At 56.8% G+C, this 27,726-nt stretch overlaps 1 protein-coding gene across 1 annotated transcript; it reads right to left on the reverse strand.

Moving 5' to 3' along the window:
• Positions 1–547: 547 nt before the first annotated feature.
• Positions 548–27,287, reverse strand: RANGAP1 (Ran GTPase activating protein 1). Its single transcript, XM_036866082.1, has 16 exons — positions 27,026–27,287; positions 24,805–24,954; positions 20,482–20,609; positions 17,065–17,124; positions 15,471–15,650; positions 13,122–13,256; positions 10,996–11,154; positions 9,854–9,967; positions 9,393–9,492; positions 9,224–9,308; positions 7,955–8,135; positions 6,815–6,934; positions 5,105–5,207; positions 4,087–4,175; positions 3,694–3,815; positions 548–1,623 (listed from the first exon to the last, which is right to left on the reverse strand). Exons 2-16 carry the CDS (start codon positions 24,914–24,916, stop codon positions 1,554–1,556), a joined length of 1,758 nt encoding a protein of 585 aa, XP_036721977.1. The 5' UTR covers positions 24,917–24,954; positions 27,026–27,287; the 3' UTR covers positions 548–1,553.
• Between the last annotated feature and the right edge of the window lie 439 nt (positions 27,288–27,726).

Genomic DNA, 27,726 nt, shown 5'->3' on the forward strand with positions numbered 1-27,726 from the left:
GAGGGACCTCTCTGTTCCTGTGCCTGCTGTCTAGGAGGAGCAGTAAGAAGTGCTGGGCTATCCTCACACCGCTGTGGCAGCCGGAGGGGAGGTGCCCTCCACTCTGGGCCCCGTGGCGGCTTCCCAGGCAGGCCCAAGGGCCCCTGCCTGTGCAGCCAGCAGGGCCTGTGGCAAACTCTGGACACCGTCCAGCTCAGCCAGGCCCACCAATGGAGCAATAAAGGGGCCAGTGGAGCGGTAGGTGGCCCAGAGGTCGGGTAAAGGGTGAAGTAGGGCCAGGCAGGTGAGACAGGCCCCAACTCAGATCCTCCCCTGCCCGGAGCAGGAGTCCCGCCACCCTCCCCGACCCCTAAGAGTCGCTGCCCCTCCTGGGTACCACCCGCCCAGCTGTCCGAGGGGAGCCGGCATGCCCACAACAGAGGAAGCATCCAGGTCTGCCCCAGGTCATGACACAGGGCTGGCCCGGCAGCTCTTCCGCAAGATGGACTGCCCCCTACTACAGACCAAGATGGGGTCACAGTGGCCATGCTGAGGTGGGACCCCAGGCACCAAGGCCTTGAGAACAGCCCACTTTAGGTGAAAAGCTTCTCAAGTCTCCGCTGCTGCTACACATGACTTTATTTGTGAAGCCCCGGGCACAGCCCAGACACACACAAACAACACGAGGGGAAGCACAGGTGTCACAGGGCATGCCCAGCCCCCAACCGGCCCCTGCCCCAGGTCCTTAACGGTGCCCAAGATGCAGCTCAGGCATCAGTGGGCCCTGGCCCTGCCCACCCAGGCTGGAGAACAGGTTTGGGCCTGTCCAGATGCCCCCTCCAGCTCGGCCCGCAGGCCTGTCCCAGACACCTCCGCAGCCAGAGAAGGGCCCACTGGGCAGGGAGCCAGCACCGTCCAGGCAAGTCCAGCTCCTAGACCCTAGTGTCTGCCCACTGGCTTCTCCTCCTGTCCACACGGTGTGGGTGCCAGGGTCTTGCCCTCTGCTCACGGCCCCACGCACAGCAGTCTCTGGCCCTCGGGCTGAGGGCTCGGCACAGCGTGGGTGGATGGCAGGAAGAGTGGCGGCTGCAGGGCCAGGACTTGGCGACAGGAAGCAGAGGCAGCCATGGAGTGAGCAGCCCCAGGCAGGGCAGGAAACACCCACAACTCGGAGGGAACAGCGCACGGACGGCAACGCCCCAGGCTCTGGTGCAGCCCCAGAGGATAAGGAAGGCGAGGCGGGTGGGGACAGCCACCAGGGCCTGGCGCCTGCGGCACAGATCAGCAGAGCGTCCTCAGATGGCGGTGAGTTTAATGGCAGAGCAGCCTGCAGCCCTTCCGCCTGGGGGCCAGCTCCCCTCCAGCGGGACCAGGGCCAGTCCAGCAGGGAGACATTAAAAATCCGAACCCCGACACGAAGCACACACCTGCACATACGCCGCACCAACACGCATACTCAGGAGACACGACACACGCGACAAAGACCCTCCCTGCTGCTGGCCAGAGTCCTTCCTCTGAGTCCCTTCCCAAGGCACCGGTCCAGGCCGAGGGATGCGGAGAGACCAGATTTGCGTCTAGACCTTGTAGAGCGTCTGCAGTAGGTTGTGGCGGGCAAAGGAGCAGGATTCCAGGGCGCCGTTGGGCCTGTGGGGAAAGAAGGGTCAGCAGGCGAGGCGGGCACCTCTGGGGGCCAGGAAGCTCAGGCTACAGCAGGGCCAGTTTCCCAACTGTGAAGATGGAGTGGGGGCCGTTTTTGAGGTCAAAATATACGCCAGACTCCATCGTTCTCATTTTCACAGTGACTTTGCAAGGGAGATGTTAGCTCCCACCTTCTGCAGGTGGGGGTAGGTGGGGCTAAGAGGGGCGGGAGATACACCCGAGGCCACACGGCCTACAGCTGGCCAGGATACAGGCCCGCCGAGCCGTGAGGGAACCTGGGCCTCTGCTCTCCACCAGACAGGCTCTCCGAGGCCTCTCCAGTGCGCACAGGGCCAGGGAGCCCTCAGCAGCCACTAGCGCACGTGTAAGAGGGGACCACAGGAGTCCCACCTGGGCCCCTACGAGTAACAGGTTACCATCAAGATCATTAGTCTCACTGCAGAGAAAGAAACTGGTGAAAGATGCTCAGGGGGATGGGTGAGCCTGTGGTGCAGCCAGGACCGAAGCCCACAGACACCTTACCTGGTCCAGACCGGGCTTGGATCCCAGACCATTGGGCTGGGACTTGAGGGAAGGGGGCATGCGTATCACTCCACCGTCGCTCAGTCACCCCCAAGGCCTGGGGGCAGCTCTTACCAAGCCCCCCTCTTTTAAAGTGGAATAGACTGAGGCCTGCACTGGAAGGCAGGCAACAAGCCGGGAGGAGCAGCCTGTCAACTGACCACCAAGGGCGAGGGTGTCTTCTGGGGGTCCATGCCCAGCCCAAGGGCCACACAGGGGATGATGGGAATGCAGAGGGAACAGTCCCAACCAGGGGTTGGAAGAAGACAGAGGGAGCCGGGCTTCGTCAGGGGTTGGCAGGCGGGGGCTAGGGCCACCACATGGGGACACCCCAGACAGCCCGAGCGAAGGCCCACGGGTTGAGGGAACACCTCCTGCAGAGGGAACAGGTGTGGGAAGAGTGCACCTCGCTGCGGGGAGGCCAGGCCGCAGCCAGCACGAGATCCAGGACCAGGGTTTGGACTTGCCCTGGACTCCGGCATAGGAGCAGCTGCAGTGCAAGGGGCGGTTTGGGTGGGGGGAGTGTGGTGGCAGAGAGGGGGGCAGACACGGTGAGGGAGTCAGGCCCGACTAAGGAGGCGCTGCTATGCACACGGAATTAAGGGATGTCAGGTGGCAAAGAGGCCGAGGTGCCAACTAGGTCCTGGGGGACCGGCGCATGCTCCTCACCCCCCACCCCACGCGGGCTGCCCCACGACACTTCGTCACACGCGCTAAGCACCCCGACTGATGGTCTGGACCCATCGATGTTACATGTCCCCCCAGGGTGCGGGCACCTCCTTTCTCCTACACCCCCTCCCACTTTCCCCCAAGGCGCTGGACTCACCGCAAGTGTGGCTGGTCAGAGCTCTAGGAGACAACCTCACCCACCCCTTGGTTGGGCAAATGGGGAGACTGAGGCCTGGGGATGGCCGGAGGTCAGCTGGGGGCCACACAGGGCCTCAGTGAGGATGGGGACAAGCCTCCCAACCCGCCCCTGATGGGCCCTGAGGTCTGGAGGCTCCTTTTTACTCGACTGTGGCCAGCGCCCCACCATTCCCAGGACGCTCCAGGACGAGGCCAAGGCTTCGTGTGTCTGGGCACTTGGCATCCCCAGGAGAGAGGCCTGCGGCTGTGGAAGGCCAAGTGGGCAGGCCCCTTCGGCCTAGTAGCTGAGGGAATGAACACAGAACTGCTCCCAGAGACACTGCCGGGTACAGGACCTGGCTCAGCAGCACGACCGTGGGCAAACACCTCCTTTGACCCGGTGCTCGCTTCCTCGTCTGCAGGATGGGGCCAGTGCACGTCCCCTGTCTCTCTCAGGGAAAGACACTGTCCCCGAGCCCTGTGTCCTCAGCTGGGCACAGGGGTGGTGAGACTCAAACACAGATGCTGAGAGCCCAGGAGGTGTGAGGGCCTCTGACAGGCCCCAGTCACCAGGCCAGGGAAGCCTCAGCTGACCAGAGGCCTGCACGCGTGGTCACCGGCCGCGTGAGCTGATGAGGGCACACTCACTTGGTCACGAATGCCAGCAGCAGAGGGGCAAGGGCCTTGGGGAAGTACTCCTGCTGCACCATGTGATTCAATGCCATCAGGGGGCCGTACAGGTTGGCAATGGCCTTGATCTTGTCTTCACTCTGCAAGGGGAACACACAGCAGAAGGCAGGGTGAGCTTCAAAAGGTCACCTGGGGGACCCCAGGTCTCCACCACCCAGCCCCTGCTGACAGCCCCACGGCCAAGGTCAAGCTGAATCCTAAATCCTGTCACGAAGGCCGAGGCTGCTTAAGCAGACCCAGGCCGGGGGACACTGCGGGTGACAGGCCCCGGCAGCACTCGAGGTGCGGGATGATGCAGCCTCTGGTGCACCCCCGCCCACCCCCCCGGGGCCCGCGCTCCTTCCAGCGCACCTTGAGCAGCCCCATGTGGATGAGGAGCCTGGTGAGGAAGGCATTGGAGTTGAAGGAGGATGAGCTGAAGGCCTTCTTCATCAAGGTATCTGCAAGGCAGAAGCAGCAAAGAGGCCTCAGGGCACGCAGCCCCTGAGCACACAGGCTGGGCCCTGTCTCCTGCGCTCATCAGGAGGTGAACACGGGGGTGGGATGTGGACACAGGTGGCAGACTGAGGGGACAGCTAGCACCAGGGGAAGGGCTCAACCTGCCAGCTGTGATACCCTGGCCCTTCTCTGTCCTGGCCTCACAGATAAAACGGGCTTGGGCAGAGATTAAGTGAGGCAGGGCACCGCTGGGGGAGATTTCAGCCATTCTGGGGGTGGGGGAGGGGGAATGGATGAGAGGGGAGGGGGGAGGCATGGCCAAGGGCCCGCAGGGACCGCCTGGGCCCCCGCTTCCGTGCGAGGCTGTTCTGGGAAACCGAATTCAGGTAACCCGTTCCCACAAACGCCCACGGTGGGGCTGGGCTCTCAGGGAGCAGACACGGAGACTCCCACCAGGCCCTCCCCTCCCCACCCAGCCTCCCCTCCCAGTAACCCTCCCACCTCAGTGTCACCCACGGTGCGCCAACCCTGGAGAAAGCCTCCAGGCTTTCTGCCTGGCCCAACCTGGCCACACTAGAGATCCTGGGAAGCCTTGGGAAAGATGCGGGGAAAGCAGGGGGACCTCCAGGTGGAGGGGACTGTGTGTGCACAGGCTCAGAGGTGGGGACAAGGGCTTGGCTCTCATCACCCCTCCTCTGAGAGGTCCGACCTTCCTGCGGCGGGCGCCACCCGGCCCGAGTTCTCACCGTATAGAACTGTATGGCTTTGGGAAAGGCCTCAGTTTCCCCATCTGCGAAAAACAGAGAGGCGAGCACCTGGCCGGCTCTACGGCAAGAACCCAGTGGAAGAGCAGGTGAGAGAAGAATGTTCCGACCCGAGCCCCGGGGCAGCGAAAGGCGGGAGCCATCCGGGCCCCACCCACCCCACGTACCTACTGCATCCTGCACCGCCGACCTCACTGTGGCTTCGTCCTTGAACACAGAGGACACCTTCAGGAAGGCAGAGACCACCTTCTCCGGATCAGATGTGTCAGTCTGAGGACACAGGAGACAATGGCTGGTCACCAGGGGTGAGAGCCCCAGGGCCTTGGCACACAGTGGGGATGTGCCTGGGGCTGGAGGAGGCCTTGGCAAGAAATGGGCCTTCAGTAGGCAAGGACAGGTCCTGCCTCGCCCCACGCTGTCCCCTGAGAGCCTGGCATGGGCCCGGCCACAGCAGGTGTGCACACACACCGAGAGAATTCACGTTAAAAATCATTATCCCTGTGACCCAGCGATCCCCTTCCTGCAATCTAACCTGATGAAATAATCCAGAATGCAAACGATACTTACACGCAAGGAAACTTACCTCAATTTCACTGACAACAGAGAAAAGCGGAAATAATGTGAATCCACAGAAACAGTGGATGGCTTAAGTGTTACATCCACTCACTGAGATAAAGGGCACGAGAAGAGTTTTACTGACACAGGAAAATGATGAATGGTATTAAGTGAAAAGGTGGGCCACACGGAGGTTTGCATCATATAATCTCATTTATCATGGGGGAAAAAAATAAGAGTACAGAAAAATATAAACGGGAGATAAAAAGCAAAAATATCAAGCCAGCTCTGCGAGTGGCCCCTTTTATTTCTCTGTATAGACATACCTCAGAGATACTGCGGGTTTGGTTCCAGACCACAGCAATAAAGCAAATACCGCACTAAAGCGAGTCGTGTGAATTTTCTGGTTTCCTAGTGCATTATTTAAGTCTGTTAAGTGTGCAACAGCATCAAGTCTAAAAAAGCCACATACACGATTTAAAAACACTGTATTACTAAAACATGCTAACTGTCATCTGAGCCTTCAGCAAGTCATAATCTTTTTGCTGGTGGAAGGTATGAAATACCGTGAGAATTACCAAAATGTGACGTTATCTAGAGACATAAAGTGAGCAAATGCTGTTGGAACAATGGCCCCAATAGATGTGCTCGACACAGGGTAGCCACAAACCTTCAATGTGCAAAAAACGCAGTAACTGTGACGCACGATAAAAACAAGACGTGCCTGTTTTCATCATTTAACCTCTTTAAGCCTCAGTTTTCTCGCCTGTAAAATAAGAGTGGAAGGGTCTACGTTCCGGGTTGCCAAGGAGGTTAGATAAAATCACGCCCAAGTATTCAGAGCAGCAGCCAGCAGACAGCAGGTGCTCGATAACTGCCTCAGAATGAATGAAGTAACGACCTACCAACGAACAAGTGAGGCTGGAGCTAGAACACAAGTATGCTGGGACCTGCACAGGGGTCTGGGGTGGGACAGCTGTTCTAGAAGCAGCTGGTCCTACAGAACACACAGAGGGAAGCCTAGGTGTGTGTGCTCACAGGAGAGTCCTGGGAAGATTCCCGAATTCCAGTCATCACTGAGGTGCCACAGGCCTACCCTTCCTCGCAGCCCAAGTGTGTTCGCAGCGGGCGCAGACATCTGCAACCACTGGTCACACCCATTTACACGTGTGTGTGTGTTACAAAAAAACAACACTTGGCAGTCCCCGCCCCCCACGTCGACAGTGCCCCGCCCCCCCAAATCCCGTGCTCTGCCTGAACCTTTGCTCTGGCAGCTCCGGAAGCCAAGGCCCGAGCAGGTTTGGCGTCGGAAGCGCTGTTACCTGTTGGGCTATCAGCACGGAACTCTTGGGCCCGAGGCGCAGCAGCTTCTCCGGTGAGGGGAAGGCCAGGAAGGTGGAGACGTCTGCAGGAGGCGGGGAGGACAGGACAGGAGCTGGTTCCTGGGGGACAGGTGGCACAGGTGGCTCTGTAGAGGTCCAGATCCAGACCCCTTACCCAGAACATACGCCCCTCATGCAGGCCAGTCAAGGCTCAGAGTCCAGAATTCCCCAAAGCTCCCCAAGGGTGGGGTGCCCACAGATGCTGGCTCTGGTCAGCTCCTTGTGTAGGAGCCTCTGGGGTCGGGGCAAGCCACCTCCCTCAGACCCCAAGAGCCTGGTGCAGCCAAGTGGATCCTCGCCATGACGTGTGATGCTGCAGAAAGGACTCCAGGGCTAAAGTGGCCTCACCAGGAACTAGAGTCTCAGCCCGGGTAAGCACTGCTGGCGAGCACCAGAGGTGCCCAAAGAACTAAAGACGCCCAGCCATTTATGGAACTGCTTCCATAAACCTGGACAATAAGCCAAATTCAACAGCTGTTGAATCTGTCCAACCCAAAGTCCTCCCGAAGCTTTATTTGGGAACCTCTGAGGGAACAGACGTGGCAGCCCTGAGTCCACCAGCCTCCCGGCCAGGAAAGGAACACCAAGTGTCCAAGCTGAGTCACCGAGCCAGCCAACCTCTGGAATGGGGGCCATCCTTATGGGTCACCAAGATGGGTAGGAAAAAAACTTCTAGTTATGCTTGTTTTTTACCCTATTCTTTTAGAAATACTTATACACCCCCAGCACAGTGGACAATCCACGTATAACTTTACAGTTGGTCCCCTGTATCCGCGGTTCTGCACCCGCAGATTCAACCAGCTGCGGATTGTGCAGCACTGCAGTATACAGTTACTGACTGCATGTAATGTAGCAGCGGCATGTGTGTTATAATTTATAAATGAATAAACACATCCAGACTGAGGTTAGTACAAATACAACTACGTTAGGATGATTTCCTCTTTCCACAAGGAGTGTGCAGTCAAAACTAGTTTGCAGTCACTGCCTAAGAGGATCCCACACCCATGACCCCCGTGAAAAATGTCTCAAGATTTCACGCTCAGGGGACCAGGGCTCTGATGTGGCAAACATGGAACTCACCCCACTGTTAGGATCCAGAATCTTCCTGGGCGGTGTGGTCGACTCCTCTCTTTGCTCTCCCTGCTGTGGCTCCTCCTCTTCCTCCTCCTCTTCTTCCTCCTCCTCCTCCTCCCCTTCCTCTTCCTCCTCTTCTCCTTCCTCCTCCTCGTCCTCATCCTCGTCATCCTCACCCTCATCATCACTGCAGAGGAGAGGGTTGGCTAAAGCAGACCCTCCCTGCCCAGTGGCCCACGATGGCTCCGAGAATCCAAAGGCCCCAGCCGGGCAGGAGCCTGCACAGGGCAAGGGGAGCAGCTGCCCCCAGGGTGGGGACACGTCGAGTCACCAGGGAGCCCATCCCTCCTTGCTCATCACCCAGGGAAGCCCACGCTGCGGACAAGGAAGAGCTCGATCTCGTCCCTGTCCCAGAGGAACTCACAGTCCCACTGGGGAGACAGAGAAAAGGAAGAACACCGCCTGTCACAGCTGGGGCCCAGGGCCTGGCAGGAACACTGCCCAGGCTGAGACGCCCGGGACTGTGCCACCCACATCTCGCTGACCACAGGAAGCTACGGTTAAGGGCGAGGGACGGGGCTGCCCTGCCCCTGAGGAAGGCTGTTCCATGTCCCCCGGACTGGGAGCCCCTTGAGCCCACCTTGGGCTATAGCTCCTAGCAGCGGCACTGGGCCTGGCCCTGAGGGACACAACTGAGGACCTGACAAGTGAATGAAGCCAACGCAGAGATTGGAGAGGCAGGCGGAGATGGGTGCTGACGGCTGAACCAACTCCCGTCCCGATGGCAGAGGCAGCCCCCCGCCACCCCACCCCCGGCCTCCGCGAACCCAGGAAGCCCCGCTCGCCTGCGTCAATCTCCTCCTACAGTCAAGCTCTAAGGCTGGTTTCAGGAACAATGCCCAGCCCACCCCACCACTACCACGCGTCACTACATCACTGCTGCCCCACCTTGCCCGTCACATCACCTTGATGATCAAAGGTCATCCCTTCAGAGGCCTCCCCAACTCACCCAATCCAAAGGGTTGGCCCCCATTTCATGGGGGCCCATCTCAGCCCCCATTTGTCCCTTTGCTAAACACGTGATAACTTGATTATTCTGTCTCATTCCTTGAACCCTCGCCCATGGCAGCGAGGTCTCATGAGTCAGAAACCTTAACTGTCTTACTGTCATATCCCTAATGCCCAACACAGTGCCTGGCACATCACAGGGACTCAACCAACGTTTTCTGAATGAATAAAATAGTAACAAAGAAGCCGCTGATCCAGATTCCCTACCTGAGGGACGCCAGCACCCTGGCCATGTTGAAGCCGTCCAGCACTTCCTGGAGCTGCTCACAGCCTTCTTCTCCCAGGGTGTTGCCTGCTCGCAGGGGAGGGAACAGAGGGTCAGGACGGGGGCCGGGGCCCGCCGGCAGGCCTGTGCCGAGGCCACCACCCCTATTACCATTGAGGTCCAGTTTCTCCAGCTCCACCTTGTCAGCCACGGCCTCAGCAACAGACAGAGCAGCATCTCTCCTGATTTCACAGAATGACAAGTTCAGCTCCTAAAAAATAATGGGAAGGGGTAGAGGCGGATGACAGAAACACGGGCCGGGAGGCCTGCCACTACTCTGAAGCCTCTGTTTCCCCCTAGTGAGGGCGCGGTACACTTCCGCTATACTGCAATGACCCGCACCACTCTCCTCCTCCTCTTTGAAAAATGAGAGACGGCAGCTCAGAGGGGCGAAGAGACTTGCACGGAGCCACAGGCGGAGGGTGTGCAAGCGGGCTACCAACCCAGGCCACCTGCCTTTGAAGGCTACCACCCTGCCAGCTCCCCCCACAGCTGCTCTGCCCGCGCAGCTGTCACCCCGAGCGCGGGGGAGCCTGGACCCCGGGGGGAGGAGGCAGCCAGCCAGCCAGCACCTTCAGCTTCGGCAGGCCCCCGTGGACGGCGTCTGCGATGGCGACGGCGCCCTTGGAGCGCACCAGGCAGTCCCCGAAGTTGATCACCTCCACCTGCCGCAAGGTCTTCAGCGTCTGCGGGAAGCGAGGACCAGGGTGAGGGCCCTCCTCGAGCTGGTGCCGCGCCCCATATTGGTCATCACGCCCTGTCCCTTCTGTATCCAGTCTGGTGGCCTCATCAGCTCTTCTTGTTGCCCCCAGGTGGCCTCCTGGCCTCCGGCTAAGCCCCCTTGGTGGCTCCCTGTTACTCACGGGAGCACGCCTCAAGGCGTCAGCAAGGCCACAAGGTCTTGCCTCCCCCCTCCAGCTCCTCCAGCCCTCCAACACACCTTGAACCCTGGCCTGTTCACACCAGGACCAATGGAGCAGGGCTCCTCCCGTCTCTGGGCCTCCCCATGTGCTGCCAACCCCTCTGCCTGAAACACCCCTCCCGCCCTTCTTGTCCAGACAAAGTCCACTTGTCCTGGAGAACTTGGCCAAAATGTGACCTCTTCCAGGAAGCCTGCCCTGCGTCTGACTGGAACTTCCTGTGTGCTCCCCAACCCTTGCACACGTCTCTGCTAACACCCCACGGCAGGCCTACTAGACTCCTGTGGGGTCATGGAGCCCTGTGAGGTTGACGGGACACCCAGCCAGCCACTGTGCTCACGGCCCTGTGCTGTTGCTGATTAGCTACTTCCTCCCCTCCTCGAATTAGGGGCTCCTTGAAGGCAGAGTCTTTGACTCAACTCTGCGTGGCCTGCACTTGGTACAGGGCTGGGCGCTAGACAGGGGCTCAATAAACAGCTGAGGAAAGAATCAGTGAGGAAACAGGCTGAAGCAGCCTCCAAGTGGCCTCTGAGAACAAAACAAGCGCCGACAGCCAGGGATGCATGAAGGCAGCTTAGGATGTGGTAGTATGGACACGCAGAGCTGCCCTGAAGGGCACAGGCTAGCTTGTGACATACGCCCCGCTCTGGAGATGTTCACATGGCTGAACCCACGGGATACACACCAGGTGGGCGGGTAGGGGGGAGAGCAGCCACCTGCTGATGGGTCCACCACAAAGGCAGCAGCCAGACCCAGTCTCCGGGGCCTTCTCTGGCCCGGCCGCAGCCCCTCACCTTGGCCATGGCCACGGCACCCTTCTCGGTGAAGGTGTTGTCGTTCAGGTTGATGACCCGCAGCAGGGGGTTGATGGCGAAAGCCTGGGCCAGGGCAGTGACACCAGGGTGATTGATCCCGTTCTGTGGCATGTGGACCTCCTCCAGAGTCCCAATGATCTGCGAGGGGCAGGAGGGAGACAGGTGGGCCCCCGAGGACGGGGGACATCCCCAGGCAGGAGGGCAGCGCTACACATCAGACACCAGAGGGACTTGCCCGTTTGGGGCACGTTTGGGGCATGATGGCAAAGCACGCTTCGGGGCATGACCGCTTCTGATCCTCTCCACAACTTCACAAGGGAGACCTACCTGGGATTAGGATCACCACTAGATAAGAGATGACTAGGCATCAGAGGGGCTACGTAACCTGCCCAGGGGCACACAGCTCTGAGCACAGGTGTCTTAGTCTGGTACCTTCTGCACTGTGGGGACCCTGGGCTCTGGCCTGACAGTCAGCCCTGGCTCTGCTCTATATAACGTAGCTCTGCTTGGCCTTTCTCTCTTGGGGCCCTACTGCCTTATTTACACAATATGACTGGCATCCCACACACCACGTCCTTTTCTGGGGGTGAGGAGGGTCTTTTCTCTCTCACTCTGGCTTTTGACATCTCCTTTTCTCTGCCTGGAACACTCTGTCTCCTTATTTTGTTGGCATTTTCTTGATAGGCTGGCTCCTTATGCATTCAACAGCTCTCATTTTGGATGCCTCCTCCCCCAGGAAGACTTCCTGGATCAACCCCCAAGCACAATCCAGGGCTCTTCCTCTCTGCCCCCAGAGCACCTCATCCTTCCTCTGTCATGGCATTCATCACTCTGGAGTAGCGAAGCCACCTTCTCGTCTGCACCCCAACAGCCCCCAAGAGCTCAAGGAGAGGCCCACGTCCCAATCTCCACTGCTAGCCGGGACTGAGGACAGGCGGGCATAACTCTGTACCCAGGCACCTTCTGTTGTCTCTGGGCGCCCAGCACAGCATGAGGGTTCACAAATAAATACAGGCAGCCCAACTGAGGCACATTCCAAGTCAGGGACTCTTAATATTTTGTGCCATGGACCCATCGGGCAATCTGGGAAAGCCCCAGGGCTCCCCTCCTCAGGATGTTTTTACATTTTAAGTTAAATTATATAGGATAACAAATTCATTCGGAAGACAATTATCAAAATATTCAGAGAAGCTGCCCAAATATGTGCCATAGTAATATATGTACCTCTTAAGGCAATGAATAACAAGACCTAGGTGTACCATCACTGTGACCTCAATGTATGAGAAACAAAATTTCTACCTATCTGTAACAACTATCACTTGACCGGAAAGTATCTGTGATTTCTCCTGGGAACAAAGTTACAGGAATTTCTAAAGCTGCTGAGGTTTACTGTCAGTGGAAGGTAATACTGTATTTAACTCTGGCAGTGATAACCATCATGCAATTTCCCCCAGCCGTGTTCAAAGACTCCCTGAATCCTACCCACAGGCCAGTGGGATCCCACGGACCCAAGTTAAGCGCCCCCCGCTTCTAAGAGCACTGAGGACGCCTGCTGAAGGTCTGGCACGACGACGATGTACCCCGTCCCAGCACATGGAGGACAGCGACCAAGGGAAGGGGGTGCAGAGAGGGCGTAAGCTTTAATGTCACCGCGTCTATGAGGTAACCAGGCTACTCCAGCTCCAGAGCAAGAGGCAGAAGCCCCTTGCAGCCAGGGGTCCAGTAAGACACACAAGGCCCTTCTCCCCTGCAACGTCCACTCTCTTGAGGCAGGGGGAGTGCCGGAAGCAGCAGGACCGTGGGGGACGCTGCTCTGGCCTGAGCACGGCTAATGCTGCTAGAATACCGTCTGCCAAAGGAAATGTTTAAATTAAGAGAAGCGGGAGACAGACCCCAATTTCCTAGCCCATGGGGCAGGCGCGGCCCTCTCACTAGCAGAGACTCAGCAGTGTCCTGGGCCCGCTGCGAGGAGAGAGGGGAGAGCAGAGGCAGCACAGGGGACAAGGACACCCAAGGGCACCTCCTCCCGGCCACTGCTCCTGCCCCTGCCCTCCTCCCTGGCTCAAGGGCAAGTCTGATGGGCTCCACGGGCAGAAACCACTCACCCCAAAAGCCTCTGCTAAGGCAGTGGCTCCGTCGTTCTCCAGACGGTTTCTGCCAGCCACGAAGACCTTCAGGGCCAGCGGCTTGCCTTGGGCACTGGATTTCCGATGACACTCAGTCAGAGCTGCTGCCAGGATCTGGGGGGGAAAGGCAAGGGGCCCAGGCCTAAGGCAGGAGGCCCTGGTCTTCAACATGCCACGCCACCCAAGGGTGGTGGACACGGGGACGAAGAACTGCTCAGCAGCACAGCGGTCATACCTCACCCGCGCCCAGCACCTTGCAGGGACAAGGGCTTTGACATCCACCACTGTGTCTGCATGTCCCGTCACCCCATGGGGTTTAGCGCCACAGCAGAGATGGGGAGCCTGAACCCGGGAGAAGGGAGACACCAACACTGAGTGGCCAACCTTAAGACAGGTCCTGGGGAAGGGGCCTCACAGCTCGCTTTACTGTCAGAAGCCCTCTGTCAGGTGGGGACCATCGCGATTCCCACTCTCCAGCTGAAGAAGCTCAGGCTCAGAGAGCGACAGAAACTCTCCTACAGTCACTAAGCAAGTGGCAGACTCTGCACAGAACCCAAATCTTCCAGATCTTCCAGCATCTCTTCCACGCTCCACGATGCCCAAGGGGAGCCGGCCGAGGAGAGCAGGGCCCCGCCGCACCCATCTGACACACGCCCGTGCTCAGGCCAGCCACACGGCAGGGGCTCAGCTGCTGGGGGTGAAACCCTAAAATCTGGTTTGCCCTGACCTTGGGGTGGTGCCAGGAGGTAGCCTCTCTCCCGTGACACCAAGAGAGCAGGAGTTTAAAAATGCTGTCGGTTGCTGGGTTGGAACTGGAGAGACCAGGGTAAATAAGACATCGAAGATTCAGGGGAAGTGCAGCAGAAGAGAAACAACGTTTACAGAGCACCTGCTAGGTCTGGAGCACTCTCGGCAAAGGTACTTTCATGCCTTGTTTCAACCTGAAAACGGGCCTGGGAGGCAGGTGGAACTGGCCTTACTCTATGACAAGGAAGCAGAGGCTCAGGGGGAGGCATATGAACTGGCCGAGGTCCCAGAGCAAATACACGGAGGAGCTGCGACCGGCAGCTGGGTCAGTTTGCCTGCACGCAGCTCTGTTCTTGGGGCACATACAGGACACGGGACACCACCAGCCTGACTCCGTGATGGTGGTGGGTCACGCGTGTGCTCAGGGCAGAGACCGCCAACTTCTGCTGTAGACCAGCCTCAAGGAATCTTTGCAGAGGTGGCTCTCCCAGCACATCCCACTCTGGGCTGGGCTGGACCTGTCTTCGGTGCTGATGCAAACATTTTTACGTCTTAACACATACAGCCTATTGCCCCCTAGACCGGAGGAGCGCTGGCTGAGATGGGTGCACGAGCGTGACCTGCGGGCAGGAGGGGACAGGTCGTCTGCAGGGGAGGCCCCTCTGGCTCCCCAGCCTGGGCCACCACGAGCTTCACGTAGGTGGCTCCTCTTGCTGCTCTGACCAGCCATGTGGATGCAGGTTCAAATCCCACATCCGTCCCACGCTAGGTACATCATCTGGGGTGCTCAACCCAATATCTCTAAGCTCAAGTGTAGTTATCTGAAAACATGGGGACAGCGTCACCCACCTTTCAGTAAGGGTGAGAGAATTAAGGTAACACATCTTCAAAGAGAAGATGTCCCCGTTCGCTGTCCGTTCCTATGTCCTGGCCCTTTGCTCCTTTTGGTCAGAACGTGAGGGAAGGAGGATGGGAATGCAGATTGGTGCTCAGCCTTTCTAGAATCTGGGCCTAAAGCAGCCAGAATGGACCAAGAAGAGAATAAACAGGGCTGGCCTCCCTAGGTGCCTTTCTACATGGACCAGCCTGACTTGCTGGCAGGATGGGGGAGGCACCCTGGGCAAGGCCCTGGCCAGGAACAAAGGTGAGCTGTGCCCAGGCCTCCCAGAGTGGTTTCTCTTTCTGGGCTCCCTCTCCCACGTGCACACGCCAGGCCTTACACGGCTCTGCCAGCTGTTCTGAGGGCACAGCAGGTCTAGTGATGCCCAAGCCCTGCATTCTGCAGAGCCAGCAGGTCGGAGCACGTATGCAATACTGCCTATGTGTTGCCAAGGCAACACAAGAACTGAGGACGGTTGCTTGGCAACCCCACACTCACAGACTCTATCTCCTCTCCCCACTGGCCACAGGCTGCTGCCTTTGAGGCCCTTTTCCTTTGAAGAGAAAAACAACAGGCCAACCATCCCAGACGGTGGGTGGCCAAGGGCACATACTTCAGATGGACACAAATGTAGCAGGGGACTGGGCAGGGAGGGAGGCGGAGGACAACGGGGAGGCGGGGAAGGGGGCTGCCGCACCCACCTTGCCGCCACCGATGCCCATGCCACAGTTGTTGAGCTTGAGTTCGTGCAGGGTGAAGCAGGTGGAGCTCTTGAGCAGGGCCTCGAAGCCTCGCACGCCGTCGGGCCCGAACGCGTTGTCACTCAGGTCCAGCTCCACCAGCTGGGCCCCGGCTGTGACGAGTCCCTCCCCGAGTGAGATCTGGGCACAGAGGGAGCTCGTGTCCGTTTCACAGACACGGACCAGGTGCTGCGTCTATGCCAGGCCCCCCCTGCCCTCAGGGGGCACCCAGGCTGGTGGGGAACTGGCAGAGACACAGACCATTTCGTTACAGAGCTGACCATGTTATATCAGACTGAAAACCCTGCAGAGGGCTCTTAAATCACCCAAATCAATTTATTTAACCTGCCCTCTAACCCCAACCTCCCCTGGTTCTCATCCACCCTTTGAGGCTGGTATCTAACTGGAGCAGCTCTCCAGGGGCTTCCTAAATCCCCCACCCAGGGAGCCCGCCCTCCAGGGCCTCCATGGGGACACCTGTCACACCCTGGATGACCCTTAATTGTCTGCCGGACTGAACTGCTTTGGAAATGAGGTTGGTGCCCAGGCACCTCAGGAGCACCAGTGCCGGCTAGATAAACAGAGGCCTGAGAAGGCAGCGCCGGCACATGGACAATCGTGCCAACAACTGACCATGAACCTCACCCCGAGGACACTCTGTGCTAGGAGGATACACTGAGAGGCTACCCGCTGCCAGCCCCGCCCCCTTCCCTTGAGCCATGTTCTGTCCTGTGAGCCCTCCCATCCCTCCCACAAGTGCGCCTGTGCACACACAGGCTGGGAGCTCCACCCAAGAGGAGCTGAGCCCCAGGAATGGGGAAATGGAAAACAGGCAGAGGGAAGCCACCCACGATGAGAACCAAAGCAAAAAGAGTGGTATCAAATGTGAAATAGCTAGCTAGTGGGAAACAGCCGCATAGCACAGGGAGATCGGCTCGGTGCTTTGTGACCACCTAGAGGGGTGGGATAGGGAGGGTGGGATAGGGAGGGAGACGCGAGAGGGAAGAGATATGGGGATATATGTATGTGTATGACTGACTCACTTTGTTATAAAGCGGAAACTAACACACCATTGTAAAGCAATTATACTCCAATAAAGATGTTAAAAAAAAAAAAAAAAAAGAGTGGTATCGGAGAAAGGGAGGGGCCGGAGGGAGACAGGGCAGCCAAGGCAGCCTGTGTGCAGAATGAGGTCGAGAGGGACCACAGGGTGCAGGGGAGGGAGGCGCCAGGACGAGAGGGGTAATCACGTAGGGAGTAAGATCCATGCTGCTTGCGGGCGAAACCACTAAGCTCAAGAGTGAACCCTCGGCAGTCTCTGCTGTACTTCCTGTCACTGGGCCGCCCAGTCTCACAGGGACTCTGAGTCCTCACTTCCTGGCTCCTGCTTGTCAGGACACAGGCGGAGGCTGTGCTCGCCTGGCTGCCATTTCAGCATCTCAGGCACCCACAGGGCACTCAGCCTCCGGAAAGAAGAGGCCGTGAGAAAAAGTCCTGGGAAGTGCTACAGGGGTCCCTGCAGCCGACGGCATGAGCAGAGGCCCCATTCACTCACCAGGGCAGGTGGGATCTCACACCGCAGCCTCCCCGTGAACATGTCGCTCCAGTGGCATCGCTTTGGAAAGAGGAAGAAAAGAGTTAGCTGAAACCCTTGGAGGTGGCCTTCGGGCAGCCCCTTGTCTCCACAGACTTGGATTACTGAGCACAACAAGACTGCTGAATTTGGGTGAAAAGTGGGACCAGCTCTGACCGAAGCTGATAGGACCTGGCAGCCCCTAAGGACCATGGGGGAATCAGCAGAAGTGTCAGGAAAACGTGCCATCTGTCCAACCCTCTGGTTCTCCAAGAGGGAAATCAGGCTGAGAGGGAAGGGAGTGGCCCCAGGCCCCCTGGCAGGGCAGTGGCAGGACCAGGACCAAGACACCAGACTCCTGGCCCAGCGCTCCTCCCCAGTGCTAGGTTCCCACACTGTGTGGGCCACAGCGACATGATTTTGGGCGGTGGAGGAACAGGAAAGGAAACAATACAGGATCCAGCAGTGAGGAAGTTACTCTCTTTTTCTTTTTTTTTTAAATTTATGTATGTTTTGTTTTGTTTTTTTTTGGCTGCTTTGGGTCTTTGTTGCTGTGCGCGGGCTTTCTCTAGTTGCGGTGAGCGGGGGCTTTTCTTGTGTTGCGATGCGTGGGCTTCTCAACGTGGTGGCTTCTCTTGTTGCGGTGTGCAGGCTTCAGTAGTTGTGGCACATGGGCTTAGTTGCTTCGCAGCATGTGGGGTCTTCCTGGACCAGGGATCGAACCCGTGTCCCCTGCATTTGCAGGCGGATTCTTAATGACTGCGCCACCAGGGAAGTCCCGGAAGTTACTCTCTTTTCAAGTCTCTTTTCAACCCTGCTGACCACCTCTAGAAGGAAGGCTCGGTTTGGGGCTGGTGGGTCTCACCCACCTCCCCACTTCCAGCTCATCTGCCTTTCTAACGAAGGGAGAGCAGGCTTCAGGCTCAGAGTCTTTGGATGGCAATGGCCTCAAACTAGAATTTAATAACACTCTTTTATTTCCTTTATGGTAAGGGATGCCCTTTTCCAGTTATAGAAGGGATCATGTTTGCTTTTAAATTACTTCAAAGTGAGCTGATTTAAAGGAAATACTAGGTAAATGTCACAAAGGTAGTGGCCACGTGACTGGGTCATGTCTCATGCTGGCCAGCAGAGTTGAGGCTCCAAGCACACAGCCCTACCCTCTAACTCTGGTTGCTGTGTCCACCAAAATGTCAACTCTGGCAGCTCTAGCCTTTCCTGGGCCAGACCTGGAAATGATGGGACGCAGGACAAGCAACTTTCCCCTGAAACCCAGTCCTTAAAATGTATGAACTAAACCCAACCTTAAGTACTAGAGAAGTTGATTTTTGCAGTAGAATTCTCACATCCTCCAATAATGCAAATTCACTAACATACCTAGAGGCATTCTATATGGGTCTGCTCAGTGAGTTACACCTGCACACAGGTGCGCAGGGTCAGAACAGGTAGCCACAGCCTGAGCCCCTCCCAACAGACAGTGGCATCTCATCCTGAAGCTTCCCCAACCCAACTCTGATGGGCTGAGGTCAGCATGGGGCTCTGGGGCACAAGGCTGGCTTCTCGTCCTGACTTAGCTGATGCAGGCCTGCCACTCCCTGTCTCTGACCCCTTGTATCTTATCTTTGAAATAGGCTTTAGGCCTCAATGATCTCCAAGTGGGCAGCAGAGCAGTCAAGAGACTGGGCTGGTATCTGGGCTGCAATCCTGAGATGTGTGACCCTGGGCCACACTTTCCTCATCTGTCAAGACCTAACTTGTGCACGTGCTGCAAGAGTGGAAATAGCATCTTATCTCGCGTCAGTACTGTGGCCAGAACAGCACCGGTGTCAAGGGCAGCTCTGGCCCTGCCGCTGCTCCCAGCCTGGGCTCCTTCCAGCACTGAAGCAGGCTTGAGACACCACATGGGGCGATTCAAGGCCCTGGGTCCACACAGGGTGACAAGGTGCATGCGGTATTCCCGCGGCTCAAGCTCTCTCACTACATGAGCCTGCATGTGGCCACCATGGCAACCTCTCAGGGAGGAAAAGCTTCTTTGCGTGAAGGAGCCCAGTCTCAGAGCTGAGTCCAGTGCAAGGCCTCGTAACGCAGCAAATAAGGTGGTGGCGCTGGGGCTTGAACCCAGGTCCTTGGATGCCAAAGCTCAGCTGCTGCGGCCTCCATGCCCGGGCCACCTCTCCTCCGTTCCTGTCCTTCACAGGTCACTGAGGAGAGCCGAGTTCTTTCATAGGAAATGTCCCAGCTTATGCTCAGGACAGGAGGCCCTGGGCAGGAGAGCAGAGACAGTCCTGCCTTGGCTGTCCGTTAACCTGACCGTGATCTTCCCGAGGGAAACAAACATCAAGGGTCACTCTGACAATGAGCTCGGGGCCCTCCCTGGACAAATCCGCTCCGTTTCCTCTCATGGCCCCGGCCCTGTACGCCTCCCCTTTCAGAAAGCACAGCTGTGCCACGGAAGGCGCATCGGACTTGGAAACGGGAATACGGCTCAGCCACTGACCAGTGGCAAGATCCTGGGCTGTTTCCTCAGCCCCCCTGAGCCTCAGTTCCCTTAACTCACAAAATGGACCTGAGTCGCCTCGAGGGTTAATGACACATGTAGAAGAGCCCAGCACCAGCCTAGCCTTGTACATACAAAGAGAGCCACTTCCAGCCTGGAAAGCAGGTCTCTCTCCCTCATGGCTCTTCCGAGGCTTTGATAAGCTAACACACACTGGGATCCCCGCGAAGGGGAGCAAGCAGCAACGGCCTCCTGACGGAGCGAACACACGACACCCCACTTTTCTCACAGAGCTTCCTGAAGGACCGGTGTTCAGAGGAACCCGCTTTGGGACACATCAGGACAGAAGAATCTTTGTGTCGGCCAAGGAGGGGCACCTTCAAGAAAGAACTCGCCACGCGGCCGTGAGGGGGGCAGTGAGCGGGCTGCCGCCAGCGAGCAGCGTTCCAACCACCGCAGCATCTGACCTGAGGCCTGGCCGCTTCTGCCCAACGTGAGACTCCACCACGGGGCAAGCCCGCTCTGGAGCTCCCCGCTGGGCAGAACAGCTTCCGAACCCGAGGCTCCTGTCCTCCTCCCAGGCGCCAGGTCCGCATCGGCAGCCGACGGCTCTCCCTGCCCAGCTCTGAGGCTTCCTCTTTATCTTTCACACGTTACCCAATAAACCTCTTACCCGCCTAACACCATCTCAGGGTCTGTTACTGCAGGGCCCAAACAGACACGCCACACAGGCAGAGGGGCCCCGGCCAGTGCTCTGTTCTGGGGAGGCCAGAGCAAGAGGAGCTGCCCGAGGTGATCGCCCACAGGGGCCCAGGACGGTCTGCACACAGGCATCGGCCGTGGGGCTGAGAGCGGAGGCTTGTCCCCAACCAGTCTGGGCCTACTCGCCCTGCAGACCTCACCTTCAGCTCCGACTTCTTCTCCAAGGCCTTGGCGATGACCCTGGCTGCTTCCACGCCCACCGTGTTGCCCTCCAGGCGCAAGGCCTCTAAGCCGTCAAAATCTTCAATCTCCTTAATCACGTCTTTGGCTGCCCAGGACCAAAAAAACAGAACCTTAGACTTCTGGAGCCACGAACGGCAGAGGCAGGAGCTGAGGCCCAGCGACTACCTCGTCACTCACAACTCCAAGGGCTACGGTGCACCTACTGGGTGCCAGACCCTGGCTCACCAGGGAGACCTGGACAGGCTCACGGTCTAGCAGGGGACATGGCTACACAGAAAATCCCTCCCTAATGCGTGTTAAAACAAGGCAGGTATGAAAGGCTTGGGAGCCAAGGGAAAAGAGGAACTGGCTGGTCTGGGTGAAGGAGGTGCCAGGGACACCTTGTGGGTTGTGTGTGTGTGCAGCCTGCCAAGAAGGGGAGGACACCAGGCCAAGCAGGGAAACGGCACAAGTCAGAGGCCAGCAGGCACGATGGCACACATGCTTTCATGGTGAAATGACTCACATGTGGGGTGCTCACTACTGTCCTGTTTCATTATGACGAAAAATTCCATACAACCTAAATGTCCATCAGCAGAGGACAGGTTAATTCACTGGGATACGTGATATAAATAGTTACACTGACGTCATTATGAATGGCGACACAGCTGATTACCTGACTTGGAAAATAATCATGTTATAGTGGTGAGTGAAAAAATAGGTTATCCAGTGGTGTTTGGTCTGATCCCACTTTTAAATGTTGTATGCATTCTCTCTCACACGCACACACTGAGGTCCAGAAACCAAATGTTAAAGGGGTTATTTCCAGGTGGTGGGATTCTGAGTGAATCTGTGTTTTTCCAGCACCTGCTCAGTATATTCTCAATGCATCAGGTTAGAAAGCAGCTTTTAAAGTATCTGTAATTATGATCTCAATTATTTTAAGGAAAAAAAAAAAAAAGAGAAACTCAGCTACGTGTTTAGAAAACAAACAAAAGACCAGAAAAAATGCATGAAAATTAAAAGTAGTTATATCCCTGGGCTGTGTTATAATGAAGATACGGTTTTTTTCCCTTCTTTCGATGCTTCTGTATTCTATAACGAGCATGTATTAATTTTACAATCTGAAAAAAGCACGCAGGTTACACGAAAGACACATCTAGTCTGGCTGGCAGGATGGAGCGGGTGACGTGGTAGGGAAGAGACAGAGGAGTGTGAGAGAAGAGGAGAACACACAACCGGAGGGCTGTCGGAAAGCTTGTGCCTTGCAGCCCATAAGGGGCTCCCTGAGAAGCCTCCGCACGCGCCTCCCTCCCCTCGCCTCCCGTGCAGCAGCACCTCCTCAGAAACCCTTGCTACCTGCCAACAACCTGGCTTCACAGCCTCTGATGTCCCATGTGCAGCCTGCTACAATTTTACACTCATCTGAATGGTTACTTTTTTTTTTTTTTTTTTTAGTTCCCCCGACCAGGGGTTGAACCCACCCAGGCCCTCAGCAGTGAAAACGAGGAGGCCAACCAGGGAACTCCCGTGACTTGATCGTTATACCATCTTCCTTACTGGGTCATGAGTTTGTGAAGAAAGGGACTCGCTTTGCCTCTGCTCACTACCACCACATCTAAAGGTAGTTACTGTTAGGTCTAGTCTACAGCTGAGTGAACTGAGACACAGAGAGGGTACGGAAATGCCTACTAAGGTCACACGGCCAGACGGCAGTGACCAGCACTCATTTCACAACAAGAAAGACTGGACAGGTATGAGCCTCCCATTTTCTAGAAAGGAAAGCTGAGGCTCCAAGGAATGAAACCACTCTGCCCAGGAGTTCAGGGAAAACGGCAGAGCTGAGCTTCAGACTGGTTTTCCAAAACTGAACCTACGTGCTGCTCCCCAAAGCCTTGCTTCTGCACAACCAAGGACTTTATGCAGGGCCCTGGCGGAGAAGTCCCCGAACCTCTCTCCCTTCTCTGGAGCTGCAATTCCAGAGCCCCAGGTGCCCAGGCCTCCCCTGCAACTGGCACTCGGGGCAAGGGCTGGCATGGCCTCTCAGCCCTTTGGAAGATTTGCTCCAAAAGGGAGTCCCTGTAGCATCCAGGGAATGGCCAGGTCACCAGGAGAAAGGATGGCTGCTCAAGGGAATGTTTATACCGTTCTTAGAAGGAAGGCAACAGAGATGCCAGGGCCCCAAGGGGAGCCATGTAAGTGACACAGGTACAGAGATCCGAAGGTACTGCGCTTGCCACAAGTTTAGCCTGGGGAGAGTCACAAGTACAGAGTGAGCGTGGAAGGAAAAGCACCAAAACGGGAAGAGCAGGGATAGGAGAGGGTGGGGGTCACAGTTGAGTTGCCTCTCACTTGATATTCAACCCATAACTCTGTTTAAACTCAAAAACAGGTGGGGGATGGGCCCCAACCATCCCTGAATAACCACCGACTGTCATGAGGCTGCAAGGAAGGGATCTGTCTTTTCAGCCTCTACTGCCTCACAAAGTAACAAGTTCCAAGTACTCTGCTATGTAAGGCAGCAAGGCCTTTCTTTGGTCCTTAAATGACTTACTAGGGAGAGAAAAGGTCCTTGTTCTAATCATCAGCTTCACGGCCTCCCCTCACAGGCCCCTGCCCTCCCCGGACCTCACCCGCTCACTCCCAGCCCAGATAGAGGCCCTTTCTGGGCCCACGATTAGGCCACCAGGCACCTCAGTACAGCATTCAAGGGTCTCTGCCCTGGGCTCCCGATGAGATTCTGACTTCTCTTCTCTCAAGCCCACCCTATGTGTCTCAGCTCCTGGGCCAACTCACGTGCAGTGCCCTTTCTCCTTCAAACACCCACCTCTTCCATGGAATGATTTCCTGTGCCCTCCTAAGCTAAAAGTGATCCCTTTCCTCGACCTTACTTCCCAGAGCTTTCTGTTCATGTCTCTCAGAGCATGTTTCATCTTCTCTCTCCTGTTAGTTGTCTGGGTACCTCATTGTCACTCCAGGTAAGGAGCTCCTCAGAGGCCATGGCTATAAGCTGGCCATCCCTGATGACCTCCAAAAGGGGAGGCAGCACATCCAGCCTGAGCTAGTGAAGTGGTTATGTGCATGGATTTTAGGACCAGACAAACTTGAATTTTCTTCCCAGCTCCACTACTTCTAGCTGGGCCTTAGGAATGTCACATCACCTCCCTAAGCCTCAATTTCCCAATCTGCAATATGGGATGAAACCTACCTCAAGGCCTTTTGGGGGAGATAAATTGAGATACTCTTTGTATGGCACTTAAGACTGCCTGACATAGTGTTAATGACTAGCATTTAATAGCAAATTCATGTTTACTGAGCTGAGCTGAACATCTGCTGAGAAACACCAGAACAGGGATTCGGCTGGACCTCTGATAAAATCCCAGCTCTGCTATTTACCAGCTGTATGACCTTGGGTAAGTTACTGAAGTCTCCCAAGTCCTTTTCTCCTTATTTATAAAATGGCAACATTTTTACCTCCCTCCCTCAGGGATGATGCAAGGATCAAGAGTGACAAAGCACAGGGAGAAACTCTAAATTTTAAGGCCCTACAGAGACATTAGGAATGTGCATCACCACACTTCCAGCAACCCAAGGACTCAAGCAGTCTCTGACCTGGCAGAGGGGAGGTACACCATGGTACCTCCCAGGTACACTGACTGCACACCATGACAACCAGGCAAGTCCAGACCAGTTTCCCTGGTTGGGCCAGAACCTCAAGAGGCCTTACAAGTACTGACGTAGGTGCCTTTACTTCCAGATGCCAGGGGATTCAGGGTTGATCAGCGTCAGCCATGCCTGGGCCGGGGATGGTAAGACAGGGTCTGCCTGCCGGTTCCTAGTTCTCTCCAGTCCTCATGCCTGTTCACCGTCAGGAGCATCCACCCCTCTCCCAGGGCCATTCAGCTGCATGGACTAGACCTCCCAAGAGGGCCTGGATGGTTGTTTTAATGCAGCTCCACGAGGGCCTCAGCTCTGGGGAAGGTAACAACTATTCCCAGACCAGCTCTGGATCATGGGGGTGAAGGTGGGGCTGGATCTGAAGTAAGAAGTCAGGGCTGTATCTTGGGACTGCCGCTAACTGTGGTCCCTCATTGCCTACCATCCCCTCCAAGAGATAAAGGGGCCCTTCCCACCTTGCCAGCCCGAGCTGTCACCAGCAGGGATGCCCACCTGTGCTCATGGGCAAATCACCTTTGAGCCTCACTGTGCTAGGACAAATCGTGTGATAATGAAGCTAAACCGGCCTGACAAGTGGGAACAGTAAGCGCTCACTCGCTGGGCCAGTCCGCATGGGAACTCACCATCTTCTGCAGTGTTGAGTTTGAGGCTCTTGCCCTTGAAACTCAGCAGTCCCCCGGCCACCTGGGTTTTGGCTAGCGTCTCTGCCAGCTTGGCAATGTCTTCAGAGGCCATGCTGGCCACGCTGGTGGGCTCCCCTGGAAATCTGCAACCTGAGGAGGTCAAAGTTCATTAAGAGAGAGGATTCTCCGGGTGCCTCCGGGGTTGGGGAGGGCAGGGTAGGACATCAGCCTTTTCAGCTACCTGACCCCACCTCCCCCTGCTAAGGAAATCCCAAGCACTAAACCACTGGGAGAAATGAAAACAGCATTTGGGAAGGAACAGTTCTAAAAAGGTGGAGGTTTCAGCCTCTGAAGAGTTACCATCTCACTACAAGTCCTCCTCTGCCCAACTGCCCCAGCTGGGACACCAAGCAAAGCCATGTGAGTTGACTATTTCCTGGGTCCCCAGTGAATGGCAGTCAAGTCCCAGTCTGATGGCTACAAAGAGTCTACCCAAAGCACACACAGCTGCCTGACCATCTTGGCTGCTCTCTGTTTGAGAGTCCCATTCCTCAAACAGGACATCCATCCCAAAGAATGCCCCACCACCTACGGTGGCATGACTCTGGGGGTGGGGCACAAGGGTCAGCCCACTGCACGTCTGGTTTCAGCCTTGGCCAGGAGACTGGGCAGCCCATGGTGGCCAGACTTCAGGGGTTCCTAGGAGACCAGAAGTCCCTACATCACAACAGCCACCATCACAACAGACGAAGGACGGAGCTGCTGAAAAAAGGAGCTTCCAGCCTGGAGTTCAGCAGACTGGAGTTCAGCAGACTGGCAGAAAGCATCACTACATTTCCCCAAAGAGGAATGACAGGTAATTAGGGAAGAACGAGGATATGTAGTGTCTCAGATAGTGATAAGAAAAAAATAAACAGGGAAAGGGGTAAGGAGTTTTGTTGTTTTATTTGGGGGGGGGGGCTGCCATCTAAAATAGAATGGTTAGAGAAGGTATTATTAATAAAAAAACCAAAGACTTGAAGGATATCAGGGATTGGGTCATGCAGATAACTGGGGGAAGAGCATTCTTACAAAGGAAGCAGCAAATGCAAAGGTTCTTGTGGGGGAAGAGGGGTGATTAGAGGAAGTGCAAGGAGGCCAGCGGAGCTGGAGTACAGAGAGGGAGGGAGAAAAGAGGTAAGAGATGAGGAAAGAGAATCAACAAGAGGCCCGAGTCACAAAGGCCATTTTAAGAACTGTGGCTTTTACTCTGAGTGACAAAGAGAGCCATTGGAGGGTTTCTAGCAGAAGAGAGACCGTGATCTGACATATGTTTTGACAGGATCACTCTATCTGCTGCATGAGGCAGGGCATTTGGAAGCTGCTCCAACAATGAATGAGGGGATGAAACTGAATATAAAATAGCCTCAACACCCCCCCCCCGACTTGAGTTATGGAATGGAACAATTTAAGGCTAGAAAAATGGTGGTGAGGCCTCCAGATGGAATGGAAACACAAAACTTCTCAGCTGAAAGAGGGCCCATTTCTCAGTCCGGTACACACACACACACACACACACACACACACACACACACACCATCCACTATAAAGACTAGGAAATTGGAGCACACAGTGGTGAACTGATTGGTCTAAGGTCTGCAAAGGACCACCGGCAAAGCACAGACAAACGGTAATTACACACACTCCTCTCCCTTCCGCGCAGGAGCGTCGCAGATTTTCCTAGGTGCACATCCACGGCTCCTGCCAAGCGTCAGCAGACTCACGCCGGTCCAGGGGCTGCGGCGCCAGCCCAGGCCCTCCGCGGGTGTGGGCCTATTGGGAGGCGGCAGCGGGGGAGCGACGCGCGAGTTCGAGCCGCAAATGACAGCCGCGCTGCACGGGAGCCCCATCCCGGATCCCAGGCAGACGCGCACCGCCCCCAGATGACACCGACGCTAACAGGAGACGCCACTGCTGGCAGCTGCGGGCTGGGCGGCCAGGGTGGGCCTGACGCCCTCTCTAAGCCTCAGTCTCCCCACTTGTGAAAAGGGCCAACGCCCCCCAACTCCCTCACTCCCACCCCCATCGCGCTCTGCCATCGAGGGCACAGGGGAGAAGGCGGAGGGGGCACGCACAGAGTGCTCGGGGGCACCACACCTTCCTCGTCCAGTTCCAGGGCCGCGCCGCCCCCCGCCCCCATCCCAGGCAGGTGACAAGGAAAGGAAAGGGACCCCGACCCTACCGTAAACAGGCGGCGCCGCCGCGTGGGGCGACCGGAGCGCGCACGTCCGTCCGGCGGGGCGAGGACTGATTTAGGGTCCGGGTCCGCTCAGGTGGGGGTCGCCGCCTCCAGTCCAGCGTCCCCGATGCCCAGCCCACTTGTCCGTCAGCTCTCCGAGCAGTTCTCGCCGCTCGAGCCTCCACCACCACCTGCTCCCCGCACGGCGGCAGATGATGGCGGAGGAGGAGGATTTTGAAAGCCGGCAGTTTCTTTCCTTCGATTTGATTTGTTGGAGGCCAAGGCCGGCTTCCCCTTCCCTCGCGCGCGTGGCCTATCGGGTATGACAGTCCAGTTCTCCGGCGCGGGGCGCGGCAGGACGCCGAAGGACCGCGCGCTTGAACTACCACTCCCGTGATGCACCGCGTCCTAGAGCGCCTCCGCTCGTCCCTCATTGCCCTCCCTTTTCGGCTTCTGGTTCTTTCTCTGGGAGGCCACTGGGCGGTGTTTAGCCGCGAGCGCTTAGGGCGACTACAGTTCCCTAAATGCCTTGCGTCCCGACCGCCTTAGCCCTTCCGGAAAGGTTCACGTTCACGTAACTTTATTGACAAAGGGTGGTACTGCCGAAGCTGCTGGATCTATTCGGCAAGAACTAGGTGTCCATTTCCTAAAGGGAAAGCCTCGCCTATTTTGTCCCATGAAATTGGAAGAACGTTCGAGGATTT

This window comes from Balaenoptera musculus, chromosome 10, assembly GCF_009873245.2.
Source record: "Balaenoptera musculus isolate JJ_BM4_2016_0621 chromosome 10, mBalMus1.pri.v3, whole genome shotgun sequence".
NCBI classification, from domain to species: domain Eukaryota; kingdom Metazoa; phylum Chordata; class Mammalia; order Artiodactyla; family Balaenopteridae; genus Balaenoptera; species Balaenoptera musculus.